Consider the following 17445-nt stretch of genomic DNA (forward strand, 5'->3'; position numbering starts at 1 on the left):
CAAGATCTACTTATTACACAATTTTAGATGACTCATCACAAGATTAGATTTGTCAAAAGGATAAACATGTATCTTTATTTTCCTTGGGAGTAGTGTGAACACAATAGTTTAAGAATGAATAAGTAGACAATAGAGGTTTTTTAACATAGTGGAAACTATTTTATGAAGTGAAAAATTCAAACTAGATTTCAAGGGAAACATCCAGGAGAATTTCTTACACATCCGAATTTGATGTTCTGCTGCACCATGATGGTTGTCATTGTGGTTCTATATTAACTGGTTTCTACAAAATCCAGTCAGCTAAATGCTCTTGCATGTTTTTTCATTGTGGGTTGTTCTGAGTGTGCTTCAAATTTTCTATTGCTATTCAAATCTTAACTTTATATTAGTTTTAGATTCAATCTCCCATTCACTTCCCATGCAAATCAATGCATTATGAAAAAAGTGGTCATTTGAAAACCAAAGACGAATGTTTCTTCACTAGTGTAAATTTCTTTCTAACTGTATATTCACCACTTCTACATCCCTCTGGTGTTGTTACCTCCTCTCCGGTCATAAACTCTTCCTCCACTGCTGCAATTTGTGTTAAACTGCTGTTTCTCTTTGGTGCCAGGTGTAATTTTCTTACCAATCTCTTAGCAGATTTGCTCTCTGCTTTCTTGAAAGTGTTTAGCAAGGCTGAAGTCCAAATCACAGTTTCTGTGACCTAAGCAGCACACGGCTTTGTGTTCTCCATGGTTTCTATAGTGTTCCTGCCACTGTTTACTGTAAATAAACACAGCCTTTAAATATAAGACGCTCATGTATCACTGTGACCTCATGGACTATGTTTTGGCATTTCAGAGGATTTGTGTCTGGGTAGGCTTTTGTTTTAGGAAATTAGGCTGATGAATGACACGGACTTGGAAATGCATCTACATCACAAAGGTGAACTCTCTGAATCACGCCAGCGCTGTGGCTTTGCAGAAACAATGAGTGAAATTGAGCCAAAGAACATAGTGAAATAGTGAGGTTAGTAACATGTCAAAGCCAGCTCTTGCAGTGTCCTTGTTTCAGAAAAGACCCTTTATTTCCAAAGCTTTGTTTTCTTTTGCTAGGGAGTGAAAGTGTGGCTGTCAGCCTGTGGCTTCACTTCCTTGGCTATTTTTCAAGTCGTTGCCTGTGTGACCTGACTTCATCTGCGAAGGCGAAAGATGATAGGTCAGCATCAGTCGATGAAAAACTAAAGCTGTGGTTTCTCTCAGCCTTTTGCAGAGTTTCTGTTTTCAATTTATGATAAGTTACTGGTGATTTGTCATTTATAATCTGTCTTTACCTTTTTCATATGAAGCAGTTATTCGTAGCATTGTATGTGACCTCTAAGGTAAATAGAGTGCCTTACAAAAGTCCACAAAGGTTTTCACATTGCAACCAAAGCATACCCCCCAGTGTATGTCTGGGGGAATTTTATGCGATAGACTAAAACACTATTGCATAATGTTTGTAATTGTGAAGTGGAAGAAAAAAAAACAAATTTCAAATTTCAAATTTCAAAATAAATTCTGAATCTGAAAATTGTAACTTACATATGCATTCAATCCATTTGAGTCAAAGTTGTTTACATTTTCATTTTGGTGCAGATTAAACTGCAAGTATTTGCATATAGAGTCGTCACGTTAGAAAATAATTGAAGAACAGTCAAATTGGATACATTTTTTTTCTTTTCTTTTTTTGTTAGAGCGCTAAAGCGATCCTCTAATCAGATTCTCCCACCTGAGTTGGGGATCACTGCAACTCCTCCAGAGCCAAAATAAACCTCTTGACAGTCATTCCAAATATTTAGTATTTCTACTAGAGAGATCATGAAGTTATTAGGGTTGAATCAAAACAGAAATTAAAAATTGAAAAATCAAGTTTCCCCTTTTCTAAATATTTTCTACTTGTTTCTGTTTCCTGCATCTGGTAATGTGACCTTATCTCTGACTTATCAGACGCGTGTATTTGACCACCACACCAAAAGTATCCAGCTTTTTACGGAACATCTAAACGTCATTTATAACCTGCAAAGTGTGTTTGTGGAGTTTTGTCTCCGCAGATTTAACAAACACTGTCAGCTTGTTTACTCTGAAACAGCAGCTTTGGACAGAAGCGCCTTGATTTCTGTGAGGTGATGAGCTGATATGCATGCTTCATTATGAAGTGTGCATACAACAACTCCCCAGGTATGTCAGAGGGTTATGAATGATTCCAAAATGGAGTCATTTTATTGTGGCTGTATTCCCAGCATCCACTTTTCTGCTTGCAGTAAAGATTTCTGCTGAGTAACTCGCCACACTCCCACATTTGTAGCAGATGTTTCTATAGTAGAGCCTAATGTTGATAAAAACCTTCCCTCGCTTTTATAAACTGTTTCTGACGTAATTGGCAAGGAATCTTACAATGCTGATTTACAGTGGGGCAAAGTGGCCAAAAATGAAATCACTGTATTTCAGTCACTCCATATTTTTTGTTGTTGTTTTAATTTCAGTGTGGATCAGCAAGATGGAAGGTTTTGTTCACAACATAAATGCAGACAAAATATGCAAAAAATAAGGGTGTACTGCCAAAAGAAATTGGGTAGATTGGTGGTATTTGAGTTATTTGAGTTATTTAAATTGTATTAGCTATAGCAAATTATAAGTAGTGTTTTTAACTTCGCAAACCGGTTCCTGTTTGTGCTGTTTCTACTTGAACCAGTCAGACATAGGGTTTTTAAATAGTTTAAATCAGAGGTCAACAGACATGAGTGGCCAACACAGATATTCAGTAATCAGGCATCTTCTTAATTGCCAGTTTTTAACAACTTACTCATAAAGATGTGCCACGTGAGCACATCTAACTGAAATTGTGAACTAGCTATTACTAGTTTTATACAAGTCTGATTTCTGAGATTTTGCTCCTGAATGAAGTTTCTGTGAAGACAAAGAAATGACTGAGATGATTGGAATTGTTCAAAGATGGAAAAATCCACATTTTCTGGTGTTTAGCTTAACTTTCTGGTTTGAACGTCTTTCAGTTTCTCAGAAATTTGTAACATGACTTTAAATATACAGAAAATATTCTCTTGCACAACTCCTTCAGATTGTGTTTGCAAATAACAAATTAACAGAGTAAAACCCAACCTGTAGTCATAGCAGCAAATTAAATATGTCTACTTCCTGTCACATTTGAGATTAGGAAGGACCCAAATGCAGTCATAAACTGTAGAGTCTGAGGTTTAGCTCTCAAATTATCTTGCAGTTTGCCTGAGGAAACATGATCTTTAATTTTTTTTTTCTTTACTTTGTTCATTTTGAGCTTTTGCAACGTTGAGTTTAGATTTAAATAATGTCGGAACCTGGTAAGGACCAGCTCTTAATAAATTTCTTGACCCAAATCTGTACATTGTTTATTAATGTATTTGACTGGACATCAGTCAATCAACAGAAGAAAAAAATATCGATGAATATAAAATCACCTATTATGTTGATGATATCATCTGTGGAAGATTTATGGTAAAAAAGAGTCGTCTCTGTGTCTCCCAGGTCCAACCCCCAACTTTTCACCATAAACCTTCACTTCCCGTCCTGCTGGAGCTGGTGCTTAATTGAGTCCTAACTCTCAGTGACCATTAACAGTCCCTTTACACCTATAAGGACAAGTCGTGCTGTTAACTTTGGCATCTAAAGTCCCAGTGGGATCTAGCAAAACCAAATCAGTGCTGCGAGTGTAATCTATTGAAGCACAACCTCATCACTCTTGAATAGATGTGCATGATGTATGATTCCTGCCGGCTCCACTGTTTTCAAATGTTGAATGACTGATAACTTTATACTACATCTAAGAATTGTCAGGAAGTCCTACTCCAGGTGCATAAAAGCTAGAACACCCCCCTCCTCCCTGCTGGCACTCACACATACACACTTGCCCTCCCAACCTTTCCACTCACACAGACACACACTTCCTGAATTGAAAATGAAATGCAGCTGTGTTCCCGGCAGCACTGTGGATCTTGCCACTCATCTGTTATGAAAAATATCCTCAAAGAGGAATATTCCACTGGTGCCCTCGTAAACCGAAGGACCTTGATTTGACTCTGATCTTGCGACGAGGAGGAGGGCCCAGAGTTTGTGCTGAACAAAAGTACAGTGAAGTTAAGGGGACTTTTTCTGAGTGAAACGTGAGTTCGGGGAAACAAGCATGTTACTGAGTGTAAACAAGGCAGTGTTGGGGAGTGGGGGGCTGTTTTTGTGTCCCCTTCCCTTCACCACCCATTCCCAGAGGGAATTGTTGCTCTCTTTAATGTAGACCCAAGTTCTGTTTATCCAGATGTGGAACTTCCAGCTCCCCTAGTGGCCTTCAAACTCTAACAATATGTCCATGCTAAACATTGTTGCTCCAGTATGAAACACACAAAGTCATGTGATATTCATTGTTCTCACCCAGGGATCCAGGAGGGCACCCAATGCACAAAGTGTAAGAATGAATGGGCACTGAAGACCTCTATAGCTCTGCTCTATGTGCTGTGCACCCTACTCACTATTGCTGTTGCTGTTCTTGGATATAAAGGTAAGATTAGTTTTCTCTTCTTTATATTATTTCTGACAGTTTTTCCTTTCATGCATATCATATAATTTTTTGCACATCATCAGTGAAATAAAAATGTGATCAAGCAGTAAATAGTTACCATAATCTGTATAATCTATATATTTTTTAAGAAAGGCATTCAGAATAGAAACTTGAGGTTGCTTCCATGAACACTTTTGTATGTTTTCTATTTCGACACTTTTCCCCAGAGGCTCGTTCATCCAGCTTCAATCACCTCGGACAAAAACTTTAAAAGGCTAGCACAATGATATGTTTTGTATTAAGTCTCAGATGTGTCTAGATTTCCTGGGGATGGTTTATGTAATACTGTGTCCTTCCTAGCTGACTTATAAAATAAAACTGTGTGATTCAAGACAGCAATGAAGCAACTGGTTGGTGACTTTCCCAGCTATGAGTGTAAACTAGCCTAAAAGGCTGGAATACAGCAGGTCTTCGAGACTCAAAACTTCAGCAAATGAAGTGAGACACAATACTTACATCTGTTACGGAGGTCTCCGGATTCCAGCTATATTTGAGGTCAAGCTGCATCAAAACAAAGCAGCCGCACCAATACGCTTTGTGTGGGTCAGTGATGGAGAACAGAGAGAAGCACACATGTTAAGTGCATAGAGGAGTTTGTGTCTTGCTGACATAACCATCTGGAGGTTGGAGTGTATTTGAACTGTGGTTCCTTTCACAGAGCAGCGCTTTCGTACGAGTAAAAACTCAATTTTAGTGGGTTCTGCTGAAGTTGCACTCAGTTCACCCGATGCCCATCTGGCAACAATTAGACCTGCATGACAACATGCAGCGTGGAAGAAGAAAGACTGACTTTGCTCAAAATGTAGGGGACTGTCGTCGTACAGGCGGTCAAAGTACAGAGATAACCTCTAAAACACGTTAAGTTCATGCCGTTTACACCAATTGAAATAATGAGGGTACATATGGGAATGTTTAACACAACTGCAGCAGGGACATTACGGGTTCAAACTTGGAAAAAGACTACAGAACTTATTTCAGAACTGGAAAAAACAGAATCAGGACATTCAGCCCAACAAAGCCTTTAAGAGGTTCTCCAGAGGTGTATGCTTGGGGGGGTGATGGAAAAATACTGGGAGAAGGTTACGGGGTGGAGACAAATGAGCTGAATTAAAAAAAAAAAAAAGAGAAAAGAAAGGCAGTCACTCAAAGTTGAAATTTAAACAGCCTTCTCGCACAGATTACAAGAAATCAATTACTTCTTCAGATTTGTAGCGCCAAAGATTGGCTAGAATAAAGTGCTGGGGTCTAGAATTTTTTTTTTATCTGCACGAAAATGCTTAAGGGACAAAGCAAGTATTTTTTAAAACAAATTCTACTGAAATTCTAAGAGACGGTAAGACACATGAAAAGCAACATATACAAATAGGAAATATGTTACTGTGAACAGATTGTCACTTTTCATATTTTGGGGCTCAGTCTTTACAGCTACATGTGATTGGAGTGTGATCAATAAGTGACCTCATTTTTCCTGGAGGCAATATTTGATTAATCTGTTTGACAGCATGGGCAAACATTTCACACATAGACCTCAGCTTAGTAGTTACACAAATATAAACCAATCAGCCAGAAGAGCATGACTACAGGGCCTGCATAGCTGCACACAACCAGGGTGAGCTTAACGGTATGCTAGATTTCCTATTGTACACTTTTGAGAAAAGGAACGTAGAACTTACACTTACGTTTCTCCTGGAGATTCATCAGTGTTAAAAGGTTGTATTTCTAGTAAGGCGCAGTGAGTCGTGGTAATGGTACGTCCTCTTAAATGGTTCCTGCCATTGTTATTTTTGTAACTCTAACAGATTTGAAGTCATAATTTCCAGTTATGATTTACAGTGTATGAAGACGTGCTGAGACAGAACGGTCATGTCATACTTGGCCACTGTGAAGCCTGCTACTGAGACAAAGAGCTGCAAACAGGAGGTCTCATAATAATCATAAGCTCACTGAACACCAAAGCTCTTGGCTGCATGATGAGAAACCTAATATGTTTGACCTCTCACATTTACAACATAATAGAAGAAAATCATTATATTTAAGAAAACAAAGTACATTATCCTCTAATTTTGAAGATGTTCTAGCATCACAAAACCTTGAAAAATCAACAAGAAAGTAGGAAATAAATAAATAATAATATTCCTTTACAGTTTTCTATGGCAGATTAGTAATTCTTAAAACACCAAAACCCATCTTCAGACACTATAGTGAATTTATTTTAAATAATAATTATTGTAAAATATTTGTACCCCCAGCAGCTTAGATGTTTCCACTCATCCCTGTTGCTGGGAAGCTACAGGGATGAGCAGAGGGTTAAGGTACAAAAAGCCTTTTTGTACCTTACGTATTTCTTAGCTGCCGGAGTAAACAGTCTCCCAGTAGAAAAACCCATGCTGTTCCCAGTTGGAGGAAGTGTCCCCCTGGAGAGGCTGGTGGTAGAAGTGGGCTGCTTCCCTGGAATCCCAGACACATTCCAGAGGAAATGAACGGTGGTGTCGCCTGTGGGGGCGCAAAGAGCCTCCCCGCAACAGTGTCTGTCTCCAGTGGGTCGTCTTTGATCCGTCTGTTTACTAAAGAATTCCCTTCACCCCCCACCCCACACCCTGATGTCAGTTTCTGTCCCCCAGGGCCCTGGCTTGTCCTCCATGCAGCCTCAGCCTTGGTCCAATTCACTGACCACCCAGTATTTTTGCTGAGCCTTTGTTTCTTCTTCTATTTGTCTTTTCCTCAACACATACATGTGTTGCACAATTTCTAACTTCCTTTATTCACCTCTTGTCTTTTTTTTTTTTTGCTTAATGTAAGCAATGACTTTAGTTAAGTCTATCTTTATTACATGCCTACAAGAAATGCAGATGTACGGAAGAGGATTAGGGCCACTGAAAAAAAAAAATATGGCCCTGAAAAAAAAAAAAAATCTCAGAATTTTTATGTAAAAAAAAAAAAAAAAAAAAAAAATTCCGGGGCCCGAAAAAAAATAAAAATAAAAAATTCCGTGGCCCGAAAAAAAAAAAAAAAAAAAATTCCGTGGCCCAGAAAAAAAAAATCTCAGAAAACAGAATTCTGACTGATGGACGCCAGCAAGCAACCAGCTTCAGAACCACGGACGCGAGTTGTGGCGGACAGCTAACGTTCTGGAGAAAATGTCTGATTTAAGTGACTTTTTACGTGCCAGAGGAGTCCCCGAAGCTTCTATTGCACTAATGGAAGAACAAAAGGTGAGTAAATCAAATGAGATAGTTTGGTGTCTAAAGCCGAACGGTTATGGCTAGTTGTTAGCATGTTTGTTAGCTTACGTGGTTATAGGAATAAACTGATTTACAAAGTTAAATCACACAGATGAACAAAGGATGTAACAGCTGTTGATTGCTGGAATTGTCCAGTAAATGTTTGGTGCGTTTATTTTATTGTTCTGTTTGAATGTTTTACAATGAAACTAAGGTTAGCTGAATGTCAGCCACCTTCTAAATAAGATATCTGCTGTGTTAAATTGTGTAACTTTTAGTTCAGTGGAGGACAGAAACTATGGTATAAAGTGACATCAACGTCTATATATGCAGTATTTAAAAGGAAAATGCATGACTTGCACCAATCTGCGGCTGGCTGTAGATCTGATCTAGGATCTCTTCACCAATGTAAAAGGTCACTTTAACGTTGATGTGCAGAGTAAATAATTATCCTTTCTCATCTGTTTGTGTGCAGATTGACTGGGATGTCGCAGCAACGCTGGAAAATTGTTATCTCCCTACAATCCTTGATGAAATAAATAGTTCACAAAGAGCTCGTCCAAAAACCAATGTTCGCCATTGACTACTGAGGGAGATCATCTACCCACATCTGTCCCTCAGCTCGGAGGCACTGACAAAGCTGTTCTCAGACCTGCAACCAACTTCCAAAAAAGTCTGTCAGCTGCTGAAATTTGCTGCAGATTTAACTCCTAATCAAAAGGAAGTAGAGAATCATCTCAAAAGATTCATAAGAGAGCTGGATGACATTAAGCTTCAAAAATTTGAGATTTTGCACTGGATTTGATCTCGTTGTAACACACCATTATTATTCTTGTTTAAAAAAATAATTAGCCATTTAGTTAGCCATTTCTGTTGGTAGCTCAGTTTTGACTGAGATTAGTTTCTTTTATTATCCCTGGATTCAACTCATACAATGAAGTGGCCACAAAAAAATGAATAACTGTTTATTACATCCAAAAGCATCTTGACTTGATCTCACATCTCCAGCTGCTGAATAGAAACCTTCAACGGTAACAAGAAAAATATTGTTAGAGAACTATAAAATTATAATTACCAGCTGGAATAGCAAAATAAATGTTTTTGTAATATTTTGCTAATAAAATGTTACTTTACCCAATACTTTTCTGTTATGGTTTTCAATATGTTAATTAAGCTTGCTTTTCATTTGAACAGGTCTAATAATCAGAAGTACATAAACTGCTGAATTTGAAAAGTTCTAAAAACTCTTAAAAAATGTTCGTATGTTTTATGGAATTTAGCAAATACAATTTTGTTAATTTTAACTAACTTAAAATAAGAAAAGTTGGGGTGGTGTGTTGAAAAAGCACAACCCTTGTATGGAGGCCTCAGTCCTGAACGTGGACATCACAGGTTTGAGTCCCGACCTGATGACCTGTGTTGCGCAGTTTCCTCTCTCGTATTACTCACTTTCCTATCTGACCACTCTCAAAGAAAGAGCAAATGAAACCCTAAAAAACAAGAAAGGTTTTGTTTCTTATAATTAAAGACAGTGAGAAAAACAATTTCATATGACTTTTTATCAATTGTTCCTAAATATCTGTAATCAATTGTACTATGCAAACACTTGGTAAACACAATGAAATTCATTTGTTTTTCACAGAAAACAGGTTTATAAATTTATGACATCCTTTTTGCTGTGCTGCCATTTTGATCACATCTCAAACATACATTGTCAATTTCTTTAATTTAACAGAGCAGCATTGTGTTAGAAGAAAATAAAAAAATTTTCATGAAGTAGCATACTCATTTTAAAAACATACATTTGGTACATAACTGATTATCATAGAACAATAATTAACTTTGCATTAGCATTGTTCCTTCTAATAACTGTGAAAGCAAAACAAACTGAATTGGGAAAGAAAAACATATCACTCAAACTGTATGTTTAACTTTTATCAGCACAGTAGCAGCTTAAAAACCAGGTCATCGCAGAACTCTATATTTAAATTATAACAACAATACACTTTCATGTTCTGGCAGAATGAAAACAAAAATTTTATGTTTGCTTGCAGACAATATGTCTAATTAGATGCAGTGCAAGAAGACCTGTGTAGAGGGCACCTATCAGAAATTGCAAAAACTATCCAATGGTATGATCGAGATAAACAGCAACACTTTTTAAATTCTTTTTATGCCACTGAAAGTTGCTAAATACTTTTCTTTCTTAACCTTATGTACAAATCAGCAGCAATAAGTGGATCTCTTGAGGCCTCCCAGTTGTTTTCTACCATAAGCAACAACAAAGTTCAGATTATTTTTTTGACCAGTTTGTTTTAGCAGAAGTTGAAGGTGGCGATTCTGTCTCCATAATTTTCCAGCGTTGCTGCGACATCCCAGTCAATCTGCACACAAACAGATGAGAAAGGATAATTATTTACTCTGCACATCAACGTTAAAGTGACCTTTTACATTGGTGAAGAGATCCTAGATCAGATCTACAGCCAGCCGCAGATTGGTGCAAGTCATGCATTTTCCTTTTAAATACTGCATATATAGACGTTGATGTCACTTTATACCATAGTTTCTGTCCTCCACTGAACTAAAAGTTACACAATTTAACACAGCAGATATCTTATTTAGAAGGTGGCTGACATTCAGCTAACCTTAGTTTCATTGTAAAACATTCAAACAGAACAATAAAATAAACGCACCAAACATTTACTGGACAATTCCAGCAATCAACAGCTGTTACATCCTTTGTTCATCTGTGTGATTTAACTTTGTAAATCACAGTGACGTGCGGTGAGGTTCATAGCTGGTGAGGCACTGACGTCATCAGAATCAGATTTGCAAATAGATGCATAGATTGACAGCAGTTTACAGGTTATGTTTCACTTCTGCATCCTTACACATACAAACTGTAGCTCACAAAACACACATTTCCTTAAAAAACAAAACAAAAAATCACTATCTCTATTATAATCTATCGCTGCACTTGACTTGCTTCCCGAATCGTTTAGCCTAGCTCGCTGTCACTTACTCGGCAGTTGAGGAGTGAACAAGACGAACGTCTGGGATCTTGAGCGCCCCCTGCCATGAGGCAAGAGAACTGCCTGCCTCACCTCGAACCTGTTCTCTGCCGTTTATAATCGCTCATTACACGAAACACGTTACACAAACACAGTTGGTGACAAAAAGCACTGTACATTATATACATAAGCTAAATTATTGGAAATAAGTTCACATATTAAATTAGTTTAAACCATTTTATTGACGCCGTACAGCAACATGCTCTCTCCGCTTAGCAGCCAGCGCAGAGCCAGGGGTTGCGCAATCCAAGGTGAGGCAGAGCTCGCTGCTGCCTCACCGGCATCGCTTCCAAGCATTTGAATGGGAAAATAAGAAAATTCAGCGATTTTGAACAAATAAAAATCGAAATTGGTGAAGCTACATGAAAAATAAATATTTTTTAGTACAAACCACCGGATGAATATAACAATTTAAATTACGTTATGATTATATATTTTCTTTCTTTCCATGATGGCTGGTGAGGCACTGCCTCACCTGCCTCCCCTGACCGCACGTCACTGGTAAATCAGTTTATTCCTATAACCACGTAAGCTAACAAACATGCTAACAACTAGCCATAACCGTTCGGCTTTAGACACCAAACTATCTCATTTGATTTACTCACCTTTTGTTCTTCCATTAGTGCAATAGAAGCTTCGGGGACTCCTCTGGCACGTAAAAAGTCACTTAAATCAGACATTTTCTCCAGAACGTTAGCTGTCCGCCACAACTCGCGTCCGTGGTTCTGAAGCTGGTTGCTTGCTGGCGTCCATCAGTCAGAATTCTGTTTTCTGAGATTTTTTTTTTTCTGGGCCACGGAATTTTTTTTTTTTTTTTTTTTTTTTTTACATAAAAATTCTGAGATTTTTTTTTTTTCAGGGCCATAATTTTTTTTTTTTCAGTGGCCCTAATCCTCTTCCGTACAGATGAATTCCTGTAGTATTAATAAGATATTTTCATTGGTTCCTTCTCTGAGCTCTTTTATATGATGATGTCTGTAGCTGGAGGTCCTTCTGCCTTTTTTGTGGTCTGTTTAAAGAAATATGGTCTTGTTAGAACACTAAACTTTATGTTACCCCCTTTGTTTTCTTTGCAGTGGTGCAAAGAGTCGACAGCGTGTCTGAAGGTATTGCAAGCTATGGCGGAAAGATAATTGCGGTCGAGACAGATCTAAAAAAGCTTGGTACATATTTACTAGAGGTTGTATAAGAATACAAAAGTGAGACAGCGAGAGATTTCTGCATTTCAATGTGCTGATGGTCATTTTCAGATGATCAAACGGAAGAGAAGTCCGAGAACACCACCACAGAGATTCAAGCTTTCAAGAGCAACATCTGGGCCCTGCAGAGGCAGCTGTCTGCGGTGCAGGATCACGTCCACAGCGATCAGGTCAAGCTGAATCAACTGCAGAGCATTGGCTCAGAGATTCAGAGCAGTCAGGGGACCGTTCGGGGGCGTCTTAGCAGCAACACAGCCGCCCTGCATTCGGTAAACGGCACTTTGCAGTATTACGGCAACATCATTGAGAGTTTGCAGGAGGACACGGCCAGACTGCAGAGGGAGCTACAGCAGCAAGTGAAACTGCAAAGCCAGGCGCTTCTCAGCATCAGCAACCTGAACCTCACTCAGGCCCAGCAGAGAGGTCTAATTGCAGCTCTGCAGCGGGTCGTCGACGAAACCAGCCAAGCAATTCACAAAATGCGCAACGACTATCAGAACCTGGAGCAGACAACGCGTCAGACACACTCTGATGCAGAGTGGCTTCGCGGAAAAATGGAAAACCTGCAGGTCGTAGCGAGTAATGCCTCGACTCTGGCTAAAGCCAACAATGACAGCCTAGAAGATATGGGGGCACAGCTTGCTTTCATGACCAGCCAGCTGCAGAACACCAGTAGGCTGGCGGAGGGTCATGACCAGACGCTCAGGGAGATCATGGACCGGCAGAGGGACTTCAGCAACCTCACATCCGCAAAGTTTGACCGGGTAGAGATGCAAGTGGATGAGTTGGAGGAAACTATGGACCGTGTTACTGGCAACATGAGCCACACCACACAACTTCTGGGAGCCATAAACCTGAACCTCAATGGCTTGCGCAGCTGCTCCGAGATCATCGGTCGTCACTCAGATGTCCTACAGAACCTTAACGATAGCGTGTCAGACGTCAGGATGGATGCATCCAGCCTGAGGTCACAACAGGAGGAGCTGGCAGCCCGCTTGGATAAGGAGGTCACCAGCCTCTCTATTGTCATGGAGGAAATGAAGCTGGTGGACACCAAGCACTCACAGCTGATTACAAACTTCACAATTTTACAGGGTGAGTAATTGGGTGAAACGTTTCTTGAACTGCTTTTGAGAATTTTTCCTAACTTAAAATTACCTTTAAAATTTGAAGGCCCACCTGGTCCGAGAGGACCAAGAGGGGACAGAGGACCTCAAGGACCACCTGGTCAGACAGGATCCAAGGGAGAGAGGGGTGAAAAAGGACCTCCAGGAATCAGAGGATCTAGAGGAGAGCAGGGTTCATCAGGACCACCAGGTCTCCCAGGGTTAAAGGGCCTCCCGGGTGTACCGGGGAGTCCTGGACCGAAAGGTTCTCGAGGTTCAGGAGGCAGAGCTGGTCCTCCAGGAGCTAAAGGAGAACCAGGACAGGCTGGTCTTCCTGGAAGAGATGGCCAGACTGGTGTACCGGGACTGCAAGGACCACCGGGCATCCGTGGACCAATTGGACCAGCTGGGGAGCAAGGCCCAAGGGGTCTACCTGGACCAGTTGGGCCCCCAGGGCCTGTGGGACCACCAGGACAACCAGGAATCCCCATTCAAAGTCCAGCAGTGCCTTTTCCACAGGGGTCACAACAGGAAGAGGCAGTTCCTCATGCACTGTTAGCCCCAGGTAAAACCTTTTCTCTGCTTTAAATTCCAAACATTATCTTGTTCTTCGATGGCTGGCTTATGAAGATTAATATGTAAATCCTCCCTAGAGTGACTTCTACTTGCTAGGAACTCACCTGGTAGCAAAGCTCCTGCACTGGATGTGAGCTGGAATGTGCAGTTTGCTATTTTTAGATTTAGTCAAAGCAAACTCTTATCTTTGCTGACGACAACCCAGTTTCTCCAAAACTCAGTCTAGGGTGCTGTGAGGTCGTTATTGCTTTTATTTGAGAATGAATCTCTAATATTTACTGTATTAATCTTGAAGGTAGTTCCCACCTTTTCCATGTCCTTAACATTATTTGGAGACAAATGCAAGGCTAAAAGGAAGTTTTCTTTTCCACTGTTGCCACATGCATTCTCAGTATGTAAACGTTAAAGATGCAATGCAGTAAACACTTTCTGGAGGAGGGGCTGCTCTAAATTTAGTAGCTTAATAAAGTGCTGCATTTTAAAAAATCCTTCCCGGCTGGTATAGTAAACTGATTCTTACTGCATTATTTTGTATCTTGAGTGGAGTTGGAATGTACATAATGGAACTTGAATTTTTCATTATATCAGTATTTAATCTACGGTACTATATAATTTTCCTTAAAATAAATTGTTTTGTGAAGTGGCGCTTTATAAAACTAAATTGAATTAATGAAACTATATCCTAAAGAGAGATTAAACCATTAGCATCTGACTTAGTGCTTGCACAATTTTCCATCAGAGGATAATCTGGTACATTTTCTTATGAACTAATTATGGAATATCTTAATGTTTTGCAGGTTGCCCTCTTGGTTGGGTAAACTACAAAAACAGGTGCTACTACTTTTCCAAAGACCTGCACAGTTTTGATGATTCAAAAGCTAACTGTGAATCACAACTAGCAATGTTACTGATCATCAGTGACAAAGAAGAACAGGTGAAACAGATGTAAACACAGTCAAAACTGCTATTGTGAGTTCAACATGTTACTGACTGTTTTATTTTTCCTCGTGTAGAAATGGTTGGAGGGGCAAATAGTTGGAAAGGGCTACTTCTGGATTGGTCTGACGGACAGGGAAGAAGAGAATGCGTGGCGCTGGGTGGATGGAACAATTCCTGCTTTCACGTCAGTGTTAAATCATCATTCAGAGTTTTTTTCTTTGTTTCCAGAATGATGTCATCCCAATTAATTAAGTGTGTTTTGGCATTGATATCATGTACAAATGTGGTTCAATTCTCTTACCATGCAACATGTAAAAAATTACAGTGTGATATAAATATATAGAAGACCCTAAAAACATATTAAAGCTAAATGGAGTGATGTAAAAATCTTTGTTAACACTGCAAATCTGAAGCCAAAAATGTCCTTTTCTAATTACAAATTTCTTGGTGGAGGTAAACTTGTGCTCTTTTTCCACCTGCCTCTCACTGTACAGTTACTGTAAATAAAGACTGTTGTAATTATAATGTGTGGTGGCCCCCTATTGTCTACTTGCAGGAAGTGGAAGCCCGGACAGCCTGACAATTGGGGTCACAGCCATGAGTCAGGGGAAGACTGTGCAGGTCTGATCAACGAAGGTCTATGGAACGATTTCTTCTGTGAAGATCTCATTAGCTATATCTGTGAGAAAGAACTGGAGACCTGTAAGTCTGCTTCAGCGTCTGGATTTCTATCAGACACTGATACATGACTATTACTGCTTAACTTGCATTTAAGCGGTAATTTTAAAGGTTGCTCTTGTTTTTGTCTTTACAGCAAAATCATAGCAGTTAAATAAAGGAGCACAGTGAGCAGCTCAGCTTCATCCTTGCAGCACTGATTGACTGAAAGGGCTTGTGGACAGTCTGGATGGAGAGTGGAAAGAGACGATTTTGAAAGAGGCATCCAGGGGCTGCAGTTTTCCTCAGAAAACTGTGCTTTCCAAGGAGACTCGAGTGCATCATTACCAGCAAGTGCAATACAGCAGGACATCCAAATGGAGGAGAAACTGTCAAAAAATAATCAGCAACTGATTTTTCTATATAAAACATATTATATACCTGTACTTGTACGACCAAACACCTGAATGTTTGTTTTATTAGCCAAGTTTTATAGGGAAGTATAAAGGTTTAAAGTCAAAAGGTTTGTAATTTTGTATAATTCAGAGATTACAATGTGCAAGGTGATAAGTAAAAAAGCACATAGCAGACATATTGTCTTCAATGAAACGTGTATCTAACCTCATGAATGTGTATGTACTATTTTCATTTAGATACAAATATAATGAAGATACATGTATAAGGAAAATGCCACAATCAAATTAATCAGTGCCTAATTCAGTTAGGCACTGATTTCTTCTTTAAGGTCTCATGTGCCAATTGAGAATCTAAGAACTGCAGCATATATGAGAGAAGAAAGATGTAGGTTGTTTGCTGGAGCTACTAGTTCTGAATGTTATAAGAAGTAATTATAAGATTCTTTTTATTTGGGCATAAAATCATTTGTACCAAATCTTTATCTGGTTGTTATTGAACTCAAAGAAGAGCGTCAGTAAAGTTGCATCCCAATACATTAGAATGTGATATGCAAGTTTCACTTATTGGGCTTAAAGATGAAGATCATGCAGATTCATTGCAGAAGTGGTGTATTTTAAGCAATTCTTTATAATAATTTTAATAACTTTTAATAAAATTACATGAATGTATTTGTTCCCGTTCTACAGTTTTGAACTTAGTACTTGAGCCCAGCTGCTATTGCATGAAATACTACATCAATCCAGCATGGCATGGAGATAATCATCCTGTGGTTTTGATGAGGTGTAATGAAAGCACATGCAGCTTTGATGGCTGCTCTGGAGAAAGAGTCTCGTCACTTTTCTCTTTGAGCCATGTAAGGCAATCCTGATATTTTTCCTGTTCTTTAAGAGTTACTTTGTTTCCTGGATGTCTGGATCTGGTGGTTCTTAAAGCATTAACTCCAGCCTTAGTCCACATCCCAGAAACTTTAAACTTTGCTTTAGAGTCCTCTGTAGGCTGTAGTTATCCTCGTTGCTTGCTCACCTCTTTCTACCAGTTTTTCCTTCCACTTAGCTTTCCAGTAATATAATGGGATACAATACTTTCATTCCTCCTCACACTAGATCCAAAGAATTTCTACTATTTGCAGGACAGCTATCAAGAAAGCATTTTCCACATGACTGTATACCAGGACTTCATATAATATTTCAGTTAAAATCCTTTTTCTTATCAGTAAACCAAAATTTAACAAAATTAATTGCCTGAAATATATTCCACTGACTGTAATGAATCTATTTTGTAAAGTATTCAGTTCTGTATTTTATAACTGAAATAAATATAATGGCATTTGAATTTACTGAGATGTACCTGTGTTGGATGATGCATTTAAAGACCAAAAAATGATTAAATGCTATTACTGAAAGGGAGAGAAATACCTCTTTTTAAATAGTTGTTCTGCCAAACAAAAATTAGAGAATAAAGGATAAATTGGCTGAGCCTAATCTCAAGCCAGTCGATTGGTACATCTCTAGGACTGCCAGTGTCAATAAAACACAGATGTTGAGCCTTTCTACTTGTAGAAAATGTGCTTTTTTTCTGCACTCAGGTTTAAATTACAAAGTAATGAAGGAAAACCACACCAATAAATTCATTA

The 17445-nt window shown here is 39.0% G+C and overlaps 1 protein-coding gene across 1 annotated transcript in view; it reads left to right on the top strand.

The window, feature by feature from the left end:
• Positions 1-17361, top strand: part of LOC122824528 (collectin-12-like) — a 37034-nt gene extending 19673 nt beyond the window's left edge. Inside the window, exons 3-10 of the mRNA XM_044105301.1 lie at positions 4444-4566; positions 11995-12081; positions 12169-13212; positions 13291-13788; positions 14597-14733; positions 14813-14922; positions 15295-15440; positions 15553-17361. Of these exons, the coding sequence (XP_043961236.1) occupies positions 4444-4566; positions 11995-12081; positions 12169-13212; positions 13291-13788; positions 14597-14733; positions 14813-14922; positions 15295-15440; positions 15553-15563 (2156 nt within the window). The 3' untranslated portion in view covers positions 15564-17361. The remainder of the gene's footprint in view (positions 1-4443; positions 4567-11994; positions 12082-12168; positions 13213-13290; positions 13789-14596; positions 14734-14812; positions 14923-15294; positions 15441-15552) is intronic.
• Positions 17362-17445: the final 84 nt, after the last annotated feature.

Source organism: Gambusia affinis, linkage group LG21, assembly GCF_019740435.1.
Source record: "Gambusia affinis linkage group LG21, SWU_Gaff_1.0, whole genome shotgun sequence".
NCBI lineage: Eukaryota > Metazoa > Chordata > Actinopteri > Cyprinodontiformes > Poeciliidae > Gambusia > Gambusia affinis.